General features: G+C 38.3%; 1 protein-coding gene across 5 annotated transcripts in view; it reads right to left on the bottom strand.

Annotated features, from left to right (window-relative positions):
- Nucleotides 1-6,333: 6,333 nt before the first annotated feature.
- LOC131074823 (phosphoglycerate mutase-like protein 1) overlaps nucleotides 6,334-17,116 on the bottom strand; it is a 126,246-nt gene continuing 115,463 nt past the window's right edge. The window contains exons 8-12 of one of the 5 annotated variants that reach the window (XM_058011530.2): nucleotides 7,861-7,980; nucleotides 7,061-7,105; nucleotides 6,859-6,897; nucleotides 6,556-6,693; nucleotides 6,334-6,404 (exon numbers count right to left, since the gene is read on the bottom strand). In XM_058011530.2, the coding sequence (XP_057867513.1) occupies nucleotides 6,576-6,693; nucleotides 6,859-6,897; nucleotides 7,061-7,105; nucleotides 7,861-7,980 (322 nt within the window). In that variant the 3' untranslated portion in view covers nucleotides 6,334-6,404; nucleotides 6,556-6,575. Of the gene's footprint in view, nucleotides 6,694-6,858; nucleotides 6,898-7,060; nucleotides 7,106-7,271; nucleotides 7,328-7,860; nucleotides 7,981-17,116 lie in introns of all 5 variants that reach the window. The other 4 variants (XM_058011531.2, XM_058011533.2, XR_009113126.2 and 1 more) reach the window with 4 other exon arrangements.

Here is a 17,116-nt window from a genome sequence, read left to right on the forward strand (position 1 = left end):
TAGCTACTCGGCCAACATATGTCATTCATGAATTTTTCAGTACCACCTGAGACATAAACTTTTCAATCCATGCTACCAGAGTTAATGCAATGATCTCAGACTTCATTGACTTACATAACCTACACTATCGATTAGTATTCATATCGATACCATACTACACATATCGATTTCCTGCATCGGTCCATCATCTCTACCAGAGCACCTACCTTTAACTCATGTCTTCTTGTGTCAATTTGCTTCCGATCCCAATTGCAAATTTGCCATCCATTGACACATGCAGCACTGATTCATCTTTCATCTGTAGATGTGTAGTCAAGGCAGCCACTACACACACTTGTCATCTCATTTTCTTCCTTTATGTTGGCAGCAACTTGTTCTTCCATTTGTCCTCTTCCACTGACGGGGTGAATAATATGGTCAATGTACTACTCCCCCTAAGGTCCTGCATCTCCTTTAAGCCTTAGGAGATATCACTTGTGCATTGAATGCACAATGCCAGTCCATGGTCCTACTCCCTTCCTTCTTCTTCCATACCTACTTGGTCTCATTCTTCTTCCCATTTTCAGTCTTGGGAGAAGATCTTACTTTCTTTTGCTGATTGGTCCTTTCTCTACCGGATTCTGCATTACTACCAGAAGCATTGCTAAAGAAGCAAATAGTGTTCATGCCATATGCATGAAAGGAGGACCTTTTGTCATACCGGTTTGACCATCTCCTTCTGGTCATGCTTTTGTAACCGATGGACCACTTGATCTTGCAAGGGCATTTCTCCTTTTGTTCCATGCAAGTCTTTGACCTCAATATGCTCTATATCCATTTCTATGTTGAGCATAGCTGCTATATCGGTTGTCATATGATTGCAATCCCATCTTTCTGCAATCAGGGCTTCCATGGCCAAAGCCATTACACCTCCGACAAACAACAATATTGTTTCTAGGAAGAGCATATTGTCTATTCCTAGACTTCATTTTGCATTCACCTGCCATATGGCCATATTCTTTGCATGCAAAACAATAACCGAAGAAAGGGGGCACATAACTTACAAATTTGTTTTGCCATGCTTGTGGAGATCTTGTCAGCTTAGTATCTCCATGTCTGTTTCTCTGGGGATGGATCCTGGGATGCTCACTTTCTACAGTTCTTCCATATGATCCCTTCATTTCCCACACTTGTTTTGTCTTGTGGGCGATAGCATTTACTTGTCTTCTATCGGTAGTAGGTCTTTTATGTTGTCTTCTTATGTTCTTGCTTCCGGTGAAGCTGTCTTCTCCCATCTTTCCTTTTCCTTTGGGATCTATATTGTTTCTCCTTCCTGCAGCATCGGTCTTCATCCTTAGCTTCATGTCTTCACTGAGTGTAGTCAGGTCAACCTTCTTCCTTGGAGCATTCCGAACAGTGAAGGTTTGTCCCTTGATATCTCCATTAGAGGAGACAAATAGAATGTCTTGGTGGGGGAGATTCTTGCTGGTGGAGCATTCACCAGCACCACTCCCTAATCCTTCGGTATCCTTGGAATGCTTTTGTTTCTTTAGCATTTTATCCAAGGCATCATTGCTGCCATCAAACTGGATTCTTGCCTTGAGCTCATCCTGACATTTCTCAAGGTCATTTTGAAGATTCTCCATTTCTCCTTCTAGTTGTTGATACTCTTTATTCTTGTCCTCTAGCTCAGACTCTAAATCTTTACACCGGCACTCATTGATCTCTTCTTGTTGAGTCTTCGACTCTGAGATACATTTCTCAGATTCTTCAAGGCATCTGATCAACCGGTTACGTTCCACAACCGCAACATTCTTGAACAACTTGTATTCATTCCTCACTCTACTGAATTCTTTGAGTGCACTTAAAAGTTCTCTTTCAAGATCTACTTCTGCTTCATCTTCTTCTTCACCTTCACTATCACTGCCAAACACATCTTGTTGGTAGGAATGATCTGCATGATCATTCTCAGATGTGTACCTCTCATCTTCTGATTCTTGAGCCATGAAGAGGTGAGTTTCTTCTTCATCATTTTTGTTGTTGCATACTAATCTACCTTCATCTGCAAACTCATGTGTTACATTTTCCTTCTTGCTTCCACAAACTGGTTCTGCAGTGCTAGGCTCATTTCCATGGAGCTTCTTCAATCCGTCCCATAAACTCTTTGCTGATTTGCATCTATCCACCTGTGAGGAGATATCATCTGTGAGACCACAAAATATAGCCTTCATTGCTACATCATTGCACCGATATCTTCTTTTTGCTTCTGAATCGATGGGAGGACTGACTTGACTAGGGTATCCATTAACAACTGGCATCCACACATCAAACCCTAAGGAGGATAGCTAGACTTCTATCCTACAACTCCAAATAGAATAATTTGAACCATCAAAAACTAGAGTAGGGATTGACACTAAACAAACCATTTTGTTCAAATACCAGAATCTACCCAAGTTGGAGAAAGCTTATCAACCGGGAACATATCCTATGATACCAATTGTTGAACACAAGATGCCACTGAGAGGGGAGGTGAATCAATGATTACTAAACTTTACCCTTTTCTATCCTATGTGTGCATACTAGTTAATAGATCAAACATAAAGCAGTCATACCGGTTAGATGGGAGAATGGCACAAATGTAACCACACATAAAAGGGACATCACATAACATCAGATGTATGAGGAAAACCCAAGATGGGAAAAACCTCGATGAGAAATGTTGTTGGAGACTACTGCTCCAATCCAGCCTCACAATGAAAACCTCGGTCACAACATTTAGGGCAACAACCCAAGGAGTACCACTTTTGCTTTAGGGCACCAACCCAAGGAGCGCCAACCCCTAATTTTAGGGCACAAACCCCTGCACCGAGCTCCAACTTAGTGATTACAAAGTCATATATTAAAACAAAAGTAATATCCTTGTTACAAAAGAACTTTGTAACTCGTAAATATGTCTCTTCACCGATTCACCTCTACACAGATCTCTGTCGGTTCTTTGCTCACCTTATCTCCTGCTGCAACTCACTCTCTGTTGCAACCTCACTAGTTCAGCTTATGCTTCTTCTTCTTTGCCGGTCCTTTTCTCTTTCACGGTTCTCTTCTATCACACTGCTGCTAACTACCACCGATCTTCTTCACTCTGCCAGTCCTTTGCTATCTGGTCACCGCTGCTTCTTAGCTTACCGGTTCTTCACAGATTATGACTCTACTCTTCTCTTCTGTGTAATCTTCTATGCCGGTTCAATCACTACCGATGCAATTCACTGACTGACTCAATGACAGTTTACCAGTCTCCTTACCCTCGCTAGTTCAACTCTTCTTACCGGTTCTCTCTCTCAAGCACACAATCTCCTCTGTGATTGTCGATGGATTCTCTGCTGCTCTTTCACTCTCTATCTATCATCACCTTGCCTACAACATCATCAATCGTCTTCAGTCATGAGTCGGCATGTTTATCCTTGAGTTTTCCAACCATGACCGACATTCAAACTTCTGGCTTGCTAGGGTTTCTTCATCGACCACGAGGCAAACCAAATCCAATTAGATCTTCGTCCAGAGATCGACCACCTACAACGGATCAATCAGACTCCGCCAATCCTATTGCGTTCAAAACACGTTTGCCCTATTTGGCAAACACGACACCTCCTTCGGTCTGCACTTGTCAAAACACCTATGAAGTGATAACGCAAATAGCTTTACCTACCCTAATCAGCACCTGGACACTCGGCCTCAATCATGAAGTCATCAAATCAGATCATTGTCCTCTGATCAGTCTCGAGTCGCACCCTTCTGCTCTCGACCCGTGAAACACGCTATCGACATAAATATCGACTAGTCACCAGCTACTTCACTGACAATGCACGGTCCATAGGTTTGACACTTGGACTCCATGTGGTGTCTCTGTCGACATCCACCTCTGCTGAGTCTTTTGAGTCAGTTCAGACAAGATCACCGACCAACCACACAACCGAGTTCATCTACATGTTCTCATATCAACTGGTTTGTCAAAGTAACAAACATATCCTTCATTCTCTATATCGACAACATGTCATGTCTACCTGACTGATTTGGTGCATATCTTTGATCTCATGCACCCAAGGCAACTTAGTGTTTCGCCTGTTGATCTTGTATGAGCCTTAAATCACTTGCCTTCTACTCTTATGTCTTATCTCGAAGAACTATGATGCATTCCATGCATAATGGGAGATAAGCTCTATTTATCGGTGGGAGTGGATCCTTGTCATTTGCATCCGACATAGCATCAATATGGCTTCCCTATTAGAGTAGGCATATCTTCATTTGCATCCAGCATAGCACCAATATGGCTTCCCTATTAGAGTAGGCATATCTTCAAACAAGCACATGTGATCCGGTTGGGCACACTCTATGTCAGTCTTCTCATCAACCTATGATATCTTCTTCATTAGGTGACTACATCTTTATCCGGTGGGAGTCTTGTTATTTCACATCCCAACATCACACCAATTGGCACTTCTACATTAGCTCACCCTGCAAATCCACTTGTCAGTTGGCAACAACGCACTACCAACAAAACACTTACCGGTTGTTATACCATACCGGTCTCCAGTCCATGTCTTCAACACAAGTCAACACTTACTTGTGTAACGGTGACTCCAATGACCATTACGCTGGTTGACACTCTTTTCCTTACCGGTGACCTGCTATGCTAGTTGACATCAAAGGCACCACTCTCGGTGTGCATCAATGACAAACCCTGCTCATCAATCTCCCATACTAGTTGCCATCCTATACTGGTTGACATCAATGACAACACAATGCCAACAAACATCACGAGACCCCACGATTTAAGGGAACAAAAGATGCACAATTAACCCATTTTTTTATTCATTTATATGTTGGTTCTTCTCTTATGGATCTTGAGCAAGAAACACCGCATTTTGTGAACCGTCAAGTCATTATCAAACTAACTATAGATATCTTCATATGCTACATACTCATTGATAAAATGTCATTCAGAAAAATGCTAAGTCTTTTCTTTCTTCCCAATCTTTTAGATTAATTATCTTCAGAATTAAGGAATGTATAATTCAGAATTCATACTATCTTAGGTCAGTAATTGTGAAGGATTCTACTTAGCTCTAGGAACAATGATGAAGAGTGGCATGAGGAAGGGTAGGGAGGAAGTTACTTTGGGTTTCCACTATCTGCAGACTGTCCCTCATCACTTCATCTATGCAGTGATGATGCCTTCCAGCTACACGCTGAAGCACATGAACCGCATGATGCTGAAAATGGAGAAGCGACCTGCCTCTTCCTTGAGGCGGTCCACAAGGGGGTCATCGGCCACTTCCGAATCCAACTGAAATCCTTGACAGTCTGAGTGGAAAGTGAGGACTATGAGGCCAAGGTTTTCACATGTTTGGGGTACTTAGTAGTTCTAATCTATCATATGATATCACACAAAATACAATGAAAGCAGACCAAAATTCCTTCACCTTTAAATTCATTGGATGTCTTGCTCTCAACTCAACTAAATTTGTTTGTAATGACGATGAGAGTCTTCTAACCCATTCTATGCCGTGAAAATGGATCCAAACTGCTACTTCTGGTCTCGAACCACATACATGGAGGGCTTTCTGGAGAAGGCCACATAGAAAAGAATTCCTTTACCCAGTCACAACGAGGCTGTGGAATTGTATAGATTATAATTTATATGAGATGAAGTTCATACACTGAAAACCAAATTTATCATCATATCCCTTGGAGCAATGTCCCAGCCTTGTGCGGAATATAAAAATTTCAAGTACAGGACATGTCAGTTTCAAACAAAGTAGTTCTCCAAGGTACCATCACAATGGTAATTTCTTCTGATTAAAAATGGAAAATGATCTAAGTTGTAATTGGAAATATGTTTGTATGCTCGGAATTCTATTTTGCAAATCAAACACAGTAGAGAGAAATCCTTAAACTGTAGATATTTCTATTCTGAATTTAAGAAATAGAAGGAAAATCCATTTTAATAGAGTTATCTACTAAATCATGTGAATGCTATGATTGCACCAATATCCACAAAATGATGGTAACCATATTTAAGCCGCACATATTGGTATGCATAACATTTGTTGAACTAATCCTATAGACGAAAAGCTACGACTTGATAAATCAAAGTTTCATTAAGTACTTCTAATTCCCTTTTCACACATTAGAAGGTATTCCATCCGGTCTCCAGAGATTCCCCCATCAATAGCACATCAATATTTACAGAGCAACTCTTGAGAATTTGAGTAACTAAATCTGTGTGTGCAAGAAAATATGTGTGCCTGTTTCTCGTGTTGCATCATAGAGCTCAACAACTATCTAAAAGTATGGATATAGATAAAAGCATCATAAATTATTTGTTCGTGCATGTCCACATGTGTTAAAGAGTATGCCTGTTCAGGGTGCTGCATACAACAGAGACCCGTGGCTGAACTCTAAAACTAGATATAGAAAACTGCATGTAAAAAATGATGGTTTACTAATTTAAACATGGGTAGTAGAACAATTGAGTTTTCTAATTTGAATCCTGACAATTATTCTATAGCAAACATTTACCAGATCACAATTCACCAATATCAAGCTGATGCCTTTTCATTAGCCAGCAAATCCTTATCGTCATTATCACTAGGTACATCAGGACCAGGAGGGACCCCTCCTGGATAATCTGTTGTAACTAGACTTTTCCCAATTGCACTGCAAATAACAATGATGTTACGTGTCAAAATTAATGAAATAACAAATATGGAATGGAAAAAATGATATGTTTTTAAGGGCTTTGGAATGGCACACAAATAAAATCATGGTCGCAAAGAATGAGTTAACCACAAACAGATCTTATGGTGAAAATTGCCCTATTGCCTGTTAGACTCGGCTGAATTTGGTTGAGATGGGCTGTCGCTGTTCACAAACCATTAGTTTAGAGCCTCAAAAAATTTGAAGGGAGAGGATTTGACATCCACAAATGGACCTTGGTTAACTAAGTCTCATAGCTCTCTTATTAAATAAAAAAATAAAAGAAAATTAGGATCTTCCAAAAAGGAAAGTGTAAATTTGTATTCACCTTCTGTCTGTGAGAACCATTGATCTAAGCTCACAGTTGGTAAAACTGCATAAATGAAAGCAAGAACCAAAAATGCGAGTCAGCAGTAAAATCTGAAAATATGAATAATGAATACATAGTATTGAACTCTCAATCCTACAACTGTTTTTTCATTAAATCTGAAATGAAATACACTGCAGTCCCTCCAAATTGGAATGAACATATCACTCACACTCCTGCCTTTCTTTTATAGATGAAGAAGGCTACAGAAAAACATAATATCCATCTCTGCGCATGCACAAATTAGAAGCTAGGTTATTTTTTACCCTAACAATTTTGAATTGTAGCTGGAAGCACTTTCAAGTTTCAAGTCTCATTGACCTCTACTTTGGTCATTTCTACACATGAATATAGCTATTCCTTCTTTGGTTTTGTTCTTGTTTTTCGTTTCTTCTACACACTCTTTCATATATTGTTTGCGTAGTATACTAAATTTTTCATCAAAAGTAATTATCATAGTCCCATATTTTAATCAATACCAAATTACAGCAATATTTATGAAAAACAATTGAATTTTCTTATAATTTGGAGCATTAACCAAAATCACAACTAATCTTAAAAATCCTCTGTTTTGCAACATTGTGTTTAAGGTAACAATCATATTATATGCCTTATACTTTAAATATAGTGCCAACTCAAAATCCCTAGTACAGACAAAAGGTGAGAACACATCTGATTCATATATGCAAACTACTTCCCAAATGCTATATCTTGTGGTTATGTCAACGAAACAAAACCTATTTTGTTGTCCCTATACTTACTCGTTGCAGATCTCATTTCTAACAGATGGGTCGCAATCTACCCCAAAGAGAGCCAATGTATGTCGCAAAAATCCACCATGTGAAACAATTGCTATTTCCTTTTCCTTTCTTGTCCATAACCTGCAAAAGTGCCATCTTTATCAACAAAATGAAGTGATTTAAAAAATTTGAAATAATAAATGTTATTTATAATATGCATTCCCAAAGATGTTTTTGTTTCAGAAAGGGAAAAAAAAACTTTCAGACAACCATAACATGCAAGTGATGGAAGGAACCAACATGTTTCATGGTTCCTCTAGGATAATTGATGTCACTACTTTAATTTAAGACCACTATGTTATCTTTCAAAATATGTTCTATACTCAACACAATCATACCAAAATCTGATTTATCAACACAGACTTAAGATAATTATGTGTTGTCCCAAAGCAAACTGCTACTGAAACTAACATTTATAAAGCAGAAGTTCGATGTATATTACAGATCTTATCTCGTATCACAAATTTTAATTAAAATTGGCTACATTACACAACCTCATGCCTACACTAGTGTGAATAAGATTTCACACCCTTGGTGCTACTACCAACATATGATTCTTAATTTCTTTCCATTCATAAATTCAATGATATAATAATTATTATACAAGAAGTATGGTGATACTCCAACTTGTTCATGACTGATTTTGCTTCTACTTGCTACTGTGTACCAAGAACTATGCTTGAAATCAACTGAATGTGCAATTGTGATGCTTCTTAGTGCTAGAAATGTGAATCAGCTTGCAAGTACAAAGAATTCAGTAAGTGCACAAAAAAACATCACACTACAAGGAGGACACAAGATACACCCAGGAGAGACCTAATGTTGGAAAGCCCCAGCATGGAAATGGGGCTGTACATCCTTTCAACCAAACAGCAAGATTAAAAACCAATTCTTCTCTCATGGAGCTTTCAAGAACACCATGAACCCATACATCCATGTACCACACTCTAACTTTCTCCTACTCTAATGATGCAATCAACAATCGTCATGCTCAAGTAGAATGCATATTGACATGACAATTCCAGAATTCACTCCAGATGATTATTTGTTGCTTTTCTTAACCCTGCATTGCTTTCATAAGATTCCGACTATCATTATTATGCACACATTGGGTCAGAAAAAGGAGAATGCAACAAAACCATCTCAATAGTTGGAAGGGTATGTGCTCTAACTTCCAATCTATATTGTCTGTTTGTATGCCCGTTTTCTATGATAGGATTTCAGAATTATAAAAATCTGTTACTGATGTGAAAATTACAAGTTCAGGGGATCCCGAGTCTCTTGTTGCAGTCATTAAGACAAGTTCACTCTGGATCAAATCCATCATGTTTGCATGATAACAGCTTCTGGTTGAATGTACAAGTTCCGTCTGGGCAAAATCTGTCACTGACAAGTTTGGGTAGGATCTCCCACAAATTTCTGGATGCCATAGCATTGTTTAATGGGCTCTGTTGTTTTCTCCTGATGGAAGCATTGAAAAGCTATTGAATAGCTGTCTCCATCCAGGCTGCACAAGGTTTTGATAAGCTTTTATAAGTTCCCCATGCCCATCAAGCATGTGTCTTTATGTTTAAAAGCTAGATTTGTCAACCAAGGGATCAACTAAGTGTCCCCTTGGTCATACAACCATGCTCCTGAATATGACTAAAATACATTACATACAAGTAACCCAATTTCTTATCAAAATGAATCTTTCCAATAATGCTTGGATTAGATGAAGTAGGTTTATATATCATCCTTGTGGGAAACTTACATGATCTTGTTGATACATCTTTTATTACAATCCATTGTGTTTCAATTTAGGTATTGCTCTATAAACTAAATGTGATTGAAAAAGCCACCTCATGGCCCTTTGATATCTCAATGATGAAAAGAGTATGTAAGTAACCACTGGGTAGCTTTAGCCCTGATATTAATAAATAAATAAAAATTCCTAGCATGAAAATGTCCTGGAAAGGTGAGTTACAACCATAGTTTATCTGTATATTCAACAAACTAAACCAAGTCATGTCAACAAGAAGGAGAACTGTGATTAGTATAGATATTCCATATCTAATTTACCAACATAAATCTGAAATTTAATTCCTACAAACTAATTGTTCTACTTGCTTTCCCTTCAAAATTTGCTTAAGAAAACAGTCTTGGTATGCTTAGAGATGAGCTGCTTAAGTGCTGTAATTAATTGTATATATTTGTATTCATGAATTGAAAACAACAAGATTTAAAACACATCACAAAGTAAAGCACTAACAAAAGATAATTGTGGAAAGCAAACAGTACAGGAAAACTAAAGATTTTAGACTTTCACAATTAGACATAATAGCATGTATCAGGATGCCACTGTGTAATGTTTTTCAATTGACATTTTGAGTCTCCTTTAAGACCTCTCATCAAATAAAACATCCAGAAGTATAAGGCCTTGATTTCCCTTGTCACTATCTCCTTATGACATTATAAGTTTAAACTTAAAGCCCTTGTCAGACCTTCAAGGATACCACACAACAGTTTCTTAATCCGTGAACAGTAAAACAGCTCTGCAACTCGCTAAATTCACATACTATATGGGACTCAATACACCCAAAACCACTAAGAGATTATCAAAACAAATATTGGTGTCCACATAAAGAAAACTCATCAAATAAATCAAAAATAGTATCTAAAGAATGTTAAGACTTTAAAAAATGAAACTCAAAATGTATCTCCCTCCTTAGAGTTCCATGGAGTCTGCTATTTTGTCAGGTAGCAGAAATTTTCAACTCCAATCAAAGCCATTTGAAGTGTCTTGGTTGGTGCAGGACAGTTTCTATTGCAGCCAAACATGTATGACAGGTTTGACCTCAGTCAAACTTGTCAGATGTACGTATTTCCACACTTGCTTCTAACTCCTAGGTGTCCAGATCACCAGGGAAATCATTTTGCACCTGTGCCTATATCTATAACTTCTGCAAAGTCCGTTTTTCAGCTAAACTTGTCCTGTAAAGGATACGTATAGTGTCTTCAAGTAGCACAATTAGTCAATTAGACTAATAATTTTGATATGATTAGATCAATTAGCTTTGATTACTAATAGTATTGATCTAATTTGGATCACCTAGGCAAGTGTTTGCACAAGTAGCTAATAAGTTGTACCCAAGTTCATCTATTTTCCAAAGCCCCTCTCTATTTCTTCTATTAAGACACAATATTCTCTTCTATTGTGACAAACTGCCAGAACTGTAAAAGTTGTTCAATTCTCAATTCAATATGCAAGATATATTTCTATTATCTGATATGTATTATTACGTTCTTATTGTATATGTCTAACTATCTTCTTGCTTGTGGCAAATGAGAGGAGCATTTTAATATTTTCTATGTCCTATCTCACGAATGCCACTTACTCTAAGTATATGAGAAACAAGGCACGGTCAAGCAATGCCTTGATCGGTCATGACCGATCAAGACATTACTTGATCGTGTCTTATTGTTAATAACTTAATACTAATAAACTGCATGTTACGTAAATGTCAATCGGTGTGGAGTATAACCGATAATTATCGGTGTTAACCAATCGCTACCACCCGATAGTATATTGGTGGCTGTCAATGCTAACAGCCGATAGTTATCGGTGTGTTAGACTTGACAACCAATAACTATCGGTGTAGACTAACACACCGATAACTATTGGTGACTAACATAACACTACCTGATATGCATTCGATATATACTATATGCACCCCGATATAATATGCAATCCGATAATATATTAATCGTAGTCATCATTATGTTAGATCGATATTCATCTAGATACAAGATTTATTAGATAGATGAACATGAGAAAGATGCATAGTATGATTTAATCAATAGTTTGGTCATATACAAATATAGAATGACTATCAAGGATGATTCAATTGCTTGATGGTTTTATCATAGTTATCAATATGATAAATGATTGAATGAGAGACTTCATTTATCTCTCATTCAATCATTTATCTTACCGAAGCTATTATGCATTAACAAGAACAAGCAAGACAAATTGCAACTTGTGCAAATGATGTGGACTTGGAGACCATAAAGACACTAGATGTCCAAAGCAAAAGGCTCGCATCAACGTGATCTATGTTAAAAGGGAAAATAAAATATTGCCCATAACTCAAGCCCAAGCAAAGAAGGTTGTGTACCCAGATCTACATAAATAAATTAAAAAAGTTGGTCAAGCAAGAGCCAAAATGGAAAATGTTATGGTTAACAAAAGACACCACACAAATGCAAATATAAGTACGGTAACAAATCAATTACAAACATATAAAATATTGCAAGGCAAGTACTTCAAACCACCACACCAATTAAAGTAGTGGATTTATTACAAAGTATTCCTGAACTTCAATGCAACACCTCTCGCATTTGCATTCTTACATTATTATTTTGAGATCTGGTTCATATAGCAATACTTATATATGATCATTCTAGATCATGTGTACCACCATTCTTTTTGTATTGGCACCTATTTGGTGAACTTTACAAGACATTTATAGTATTATTATAGTGTGTGTATAATGTTGTTGTTATTTCAGTGATTATGCACATGTATGATCTTGCGACTCTTTCATGTTTATGATGTTGACCCCATTCGGGGAAATTGTATGCACTTTGGCTATTATATGTGCGCACAAGTACCCTTGATGTGTGTTGAGTAATTACAAGTACAAGGTATCGACTTCACCTAGCTCGACACCTTTCAACGTACCCTAATGGTTGTTATGAGGAGATATCACATTGGCCAATTCCCACTATACCTTACCCATTGAACTCAGTTGAGTATGATTTCCCATGTTATAACCAATGTTATATTCTGAATACCGTGATCAATAATGTTTTGAAAAAACCTAATCCCCTTACTAATTGACCAGTGAAGAGTGTTCAACTATATTAATTTGCATTTTTCGTAAAATTTATTATGGAAATGAATTTTGTGGTTTTGAAGGGCAATTTAATATGTGAAAATCAATATGGGGCTTATGTCTATTCATTTTAATGCATTGCATAATTAGGGTAAAATTTACTTATTTGGGAATTAAAAAGTATTATTTTATTTCAAAAAAGGAAAATGTGAATTGGGGTCTATTTTCGAGAATTTAAGTGCATGAAACCCTCTTTGTGCATGAAATTTGGAATTTGGATTGGGAAGCCATTTGTGAAGGGAAAACAAAAAAATTTGCATTCATGTTGTGAATATGCTAACCAATCATGCACACTTCTTTATTATTTCTCAACAAATGACCAAATTATTTTTCAAAGAAGTGATTAAGTTAAAGGATTACCTAATAGCATTGTAAGTAACAGAGATAGTAGATCCTTTAATGGTAACCATTATTTCAATTGACAGGTGCAAAACTCACTCCAAACACAAACTACCACCTCAAACCAATGGATGGACAAAGATAGTATAGTTCCATGAGTATTTGAGAAGCTACATTTCAGATAGCAAACAACATGGGTCAATTTGCTCCATTTGAGAGAATACAACAACACTCCCTACCATATGTCTATAGATTTGTCTACATTTATGGCACTATATGATTATGATGCTCCAACTTTGATTAATTTGGTGTTTACAGGTATCAAGGTATTGGCTGCTAGTGACTTCATTAAGTATAGCCAAGACATGTGAAGAGAACTCAAAGACCATCTTCAACAAATTCAAAATCAGTAGAAGCTCTATGACGTCATTGCCATTAGAGAGAAGAAGTTGACGAATAGAAGCTCCATAGAGTACCTAGTGTGTTGGAAGATTCTCCCTGCAAAAGATGCGGAAAGGCGGAGAGATACTTGAGCATCCAGATTTGCAAATGCTTTCAAGCAACCAATTTTAGAAAGGATAGATTGTCATGACCCTTTCACAAAAATGGTCTAATTGAAGACCCACATCTTATTTCTATTTCCCATAGGCTAATCATCTTTTTTAAAAGGGTAATTTAAATATCATTATTGATGCTAATCAAAATCAGAAATTTTAAAGTCTATGTATTACTTTATTAATTATTTAAAAGGTACCTTTAATTTTACTTACAGGGAAAAAGTAAATTAATAAAGAGCCCAAATACAAGGTGCCTATATAGTGTTTTGCGTTGCACACGCTCCCTATCGCCGACAGGGTCCCCTTTCCTTTTTTGGTCTTTTCGCCTTCACCTTGTTGAGTTCCGCACAGAGTGTCTCGCGTCCTTTTGAGTGAGCCCATAATCAGTCCGTGAGATGATGATGTTATGATCGGAAGAGCTTGTGAATCCGTATGATTAGTTGAGCCTTCGGGCATGAAAATTTCAAGAGATCATTTAAGCTTGTGAAATCGCCTAAGATAGGCGTAGGATGATAGAAACCGGCGAAGTCCACCAAGTAAAAGGATAAAGCATCTGAAGGTCACATGAGGACCCAAAGACGTCGATTTTCGTAAGAGGATATAGGAGAGATAAGAGGAGGCAAAAGTATAAATTTTCAAAACCTCCTTCGAATCCTGAAATTCGCACCAAAGAAGAATCACATGATGTTTTAAAGAGTTTGCAAGATGGATGAAAATGGCGATTTTCGCCAGCTAGAAGGTAAAAACGCGAAAAGAAAAAAGAGCTTGCAAAGTGCCCCAAAATGCCGAAATTGGCAAAAGCACTTAAAGGACCAAAATTCGCATTTTGGGGGGCAAATGTAAAAGGTTAAAAGGCTGGCAAAATGACTCCAGACGCCGAAGTTTTCAAACACCACTAAAGGTCCGAAGTTGGCAAAGTGGATGAAGTCGCCGAAAAGCGCATTATGGCGTGAAAGTTTTAAAGTTAGAAAGTTGGCAAAACCTCTTAAAGTGCCGAAGTTGGCAAAGTGCGTGGAAACGCCAAAGTTTTCAAGGCATCTTAAAACGCCGAAGTTTGCAAACTCCAACCAATCGCCGAAGTTTTCAAATCCCCCCTAAAGCCCGAAAATCGCATAAGGGAGGAATAGTGCGTAATAAGGTTTCAAAACATTCAAAAACCCCGAAAACGCATACAAAGGGGTAAGTGGAAAGTCTTTTTAAGTTTGCAAAGGGCACATAAAGCCCGAAAATTGCACTTTTAGGTGAAAATGCAAAAATACAAAAGCTTCCAAAACCCATGAAAACTCCCGAAGCTTGGCAATATCGTGGGGTTAAGAGGATTTTCGAAGCACCGTTAGGAGAGAAAATTGCCATAGAAGAAAATGCAAAAGATTAGAAGTTTAAAGGGAGAGTTGTAAGGCACCCATCTTTGACGCCCAAGGTAAAATCACGCAGAAGCAAATCACCGAAATCCAACCAAGGTAAGTTGCTAAACCTAAGTCCTCGAAACTGCAATTTTTTTTCTCCAAATTTTAGGCGCGAAAACCTAGAATAGGGAGTTAACCGTTAAAAACTCAAATTGCAGAACTCTCCCATTCAAATTTGCAAGTTGTGCGGATTCACGTCATTCATTTCGCCGGGTAAGTTGGCTTCGCCTCTCTCTTGAAATCGTCCGAAATAAATGCAAAATCGGATAGATCTATGTGCAAAATGAATTGAATTGATTAAATCTGAAACCGCATCTGTTTTCATTTATAAGACATTAGGAGCAATTAAAATCAGAGTCTGTTCCTAAGAATCAGCTAGAAAACACATTTTCAGACTTGGGAAAATTTCTCAAGCTTCGTCCATTTTGAAAATTGATCCTAAAATGCCTAAGTATAAATTCGTAATCGAAAAGCTTCATAAGTATCCATGTTTAAATCAATTAAGCTTTTAGCTAAGGTGTCATATTGTTCATTAAATTCGGTTTTCAAATTGATCCTTGTATGCTGGCATATCCGTTATCTAGCTCGCTTCACTCCCTTTATATCACCTCGTAATACGCGTCTGGTTGTGCAGGATAGATGCCTAAATCGGCGGTAGAATCATCAAAGACACCTGCTGTAGCCGAGACATCACGAGCGTCCAAATCAGATATCCCTCGCAGAGTCAAAAGGATGAAGTATCAATATTAAAGAGGGGGATTGAGGGAATCAAAAGTTCAGAGGGTCTGGGAGAATGTAGGTGATACTGACCTAGGGCATATTGATATTCAAGATTTCAGAAACCGAGTCTTCTCCCCTAATGCCTATGGCAGGCCTAGGTGGATGATGGAAAGCGGCATTGCCTAGGCAGCAGGATCTCCCCCGGCAGTGCAAAACTATGAGCTAGTAGTAGAGGCTGCCCGACACTACCAACCAGGCTCCAGATTGGTGCTCCTCGAGAACATAGTCCTCGCTAACTTCACTCTTGAAGCCATTGGAGACACATTTGACATTCCCTTCCCGAACAACCCCATAGCAACAACAATAGATGAAGTGCAGGGGGCATATGATATGAACCCCGCCAGATGCAGAACACTGATAAATGAAGAGTGGTACAAGGAGAGAAGACCTCCAAGTGTCAGGATTGGGAAAAAGACCCCTAGAAGCAACTTTCACAACGAGCATGGGGACATGGTCACATTACGCAGTAGGATTATGGGACTTCCCCAATCCAACTACTTTGAGGAATGGATGTTCTACTTCACAGAACAGGTCTTCACTGGGAAATCCAAGTTTGATTGGGCCCAGATTATAAGCGACAACATCCACACCCAACTAATCGAACTTGGGACAAAGAAGTACTTCACTATGACCTCCAATTTGGTCTACATGTTTGCCAGAAACCAGCCACTACCGGGTTTGATCATGAAAGGTGAAATTGGGAATGGGCCTGATCAGGTGAAGGTATACGATTGTTATCCACAGCTACACTATCAGGACATAGCTCAAAGAGAAAGGAACAGCCCTGCCTATGGAGTTGGTCAGTATGAGCACGTCAATGACGCCTTCACAATGCGCCTGGTCAGGCTGATGCAGGGAGGATTACACATAAGGCTTTCAGAGCAAGCTACTATTCTAGTACAGAGGTATGGGGCCTAGTTCATCCAGTTCCCAAGGTTCTCCTACATCTAGATAGCTGGCTTTGAGGGTGCTCATTTTCGACTTCCACGGTACCCAACCGACAAGATAGTTCTCCTGGAAGTCACAAGGCAGTCACGTCCAGCAAACAACTTACTCAGAGACAGGAAGCAGTCTGAATTCGCATTCCCTATGGTTATAGGTAATCAGGATGTCTATCTAAAGAACCCATCCCAGTTAAAGGAATCCTTTGCAGAACTAGCCTCCTATGGCCTACAAGAGCATCTTCCAAGGAAATGCT

This window comes from Cryptomeria japonica, chromosome 6 (genome assembly GCF_030272615.1).
Source record: "Cryptomeria japonica chromosome 6, Sugi_1.0, whole genome shotgun sequence".
NCBI lineage: Eukaryota > Viridiplantae > Streptophyta > Pinopsida > Cupressales > Cupressaceae > Cryptomeria > Cryptomeria japonica.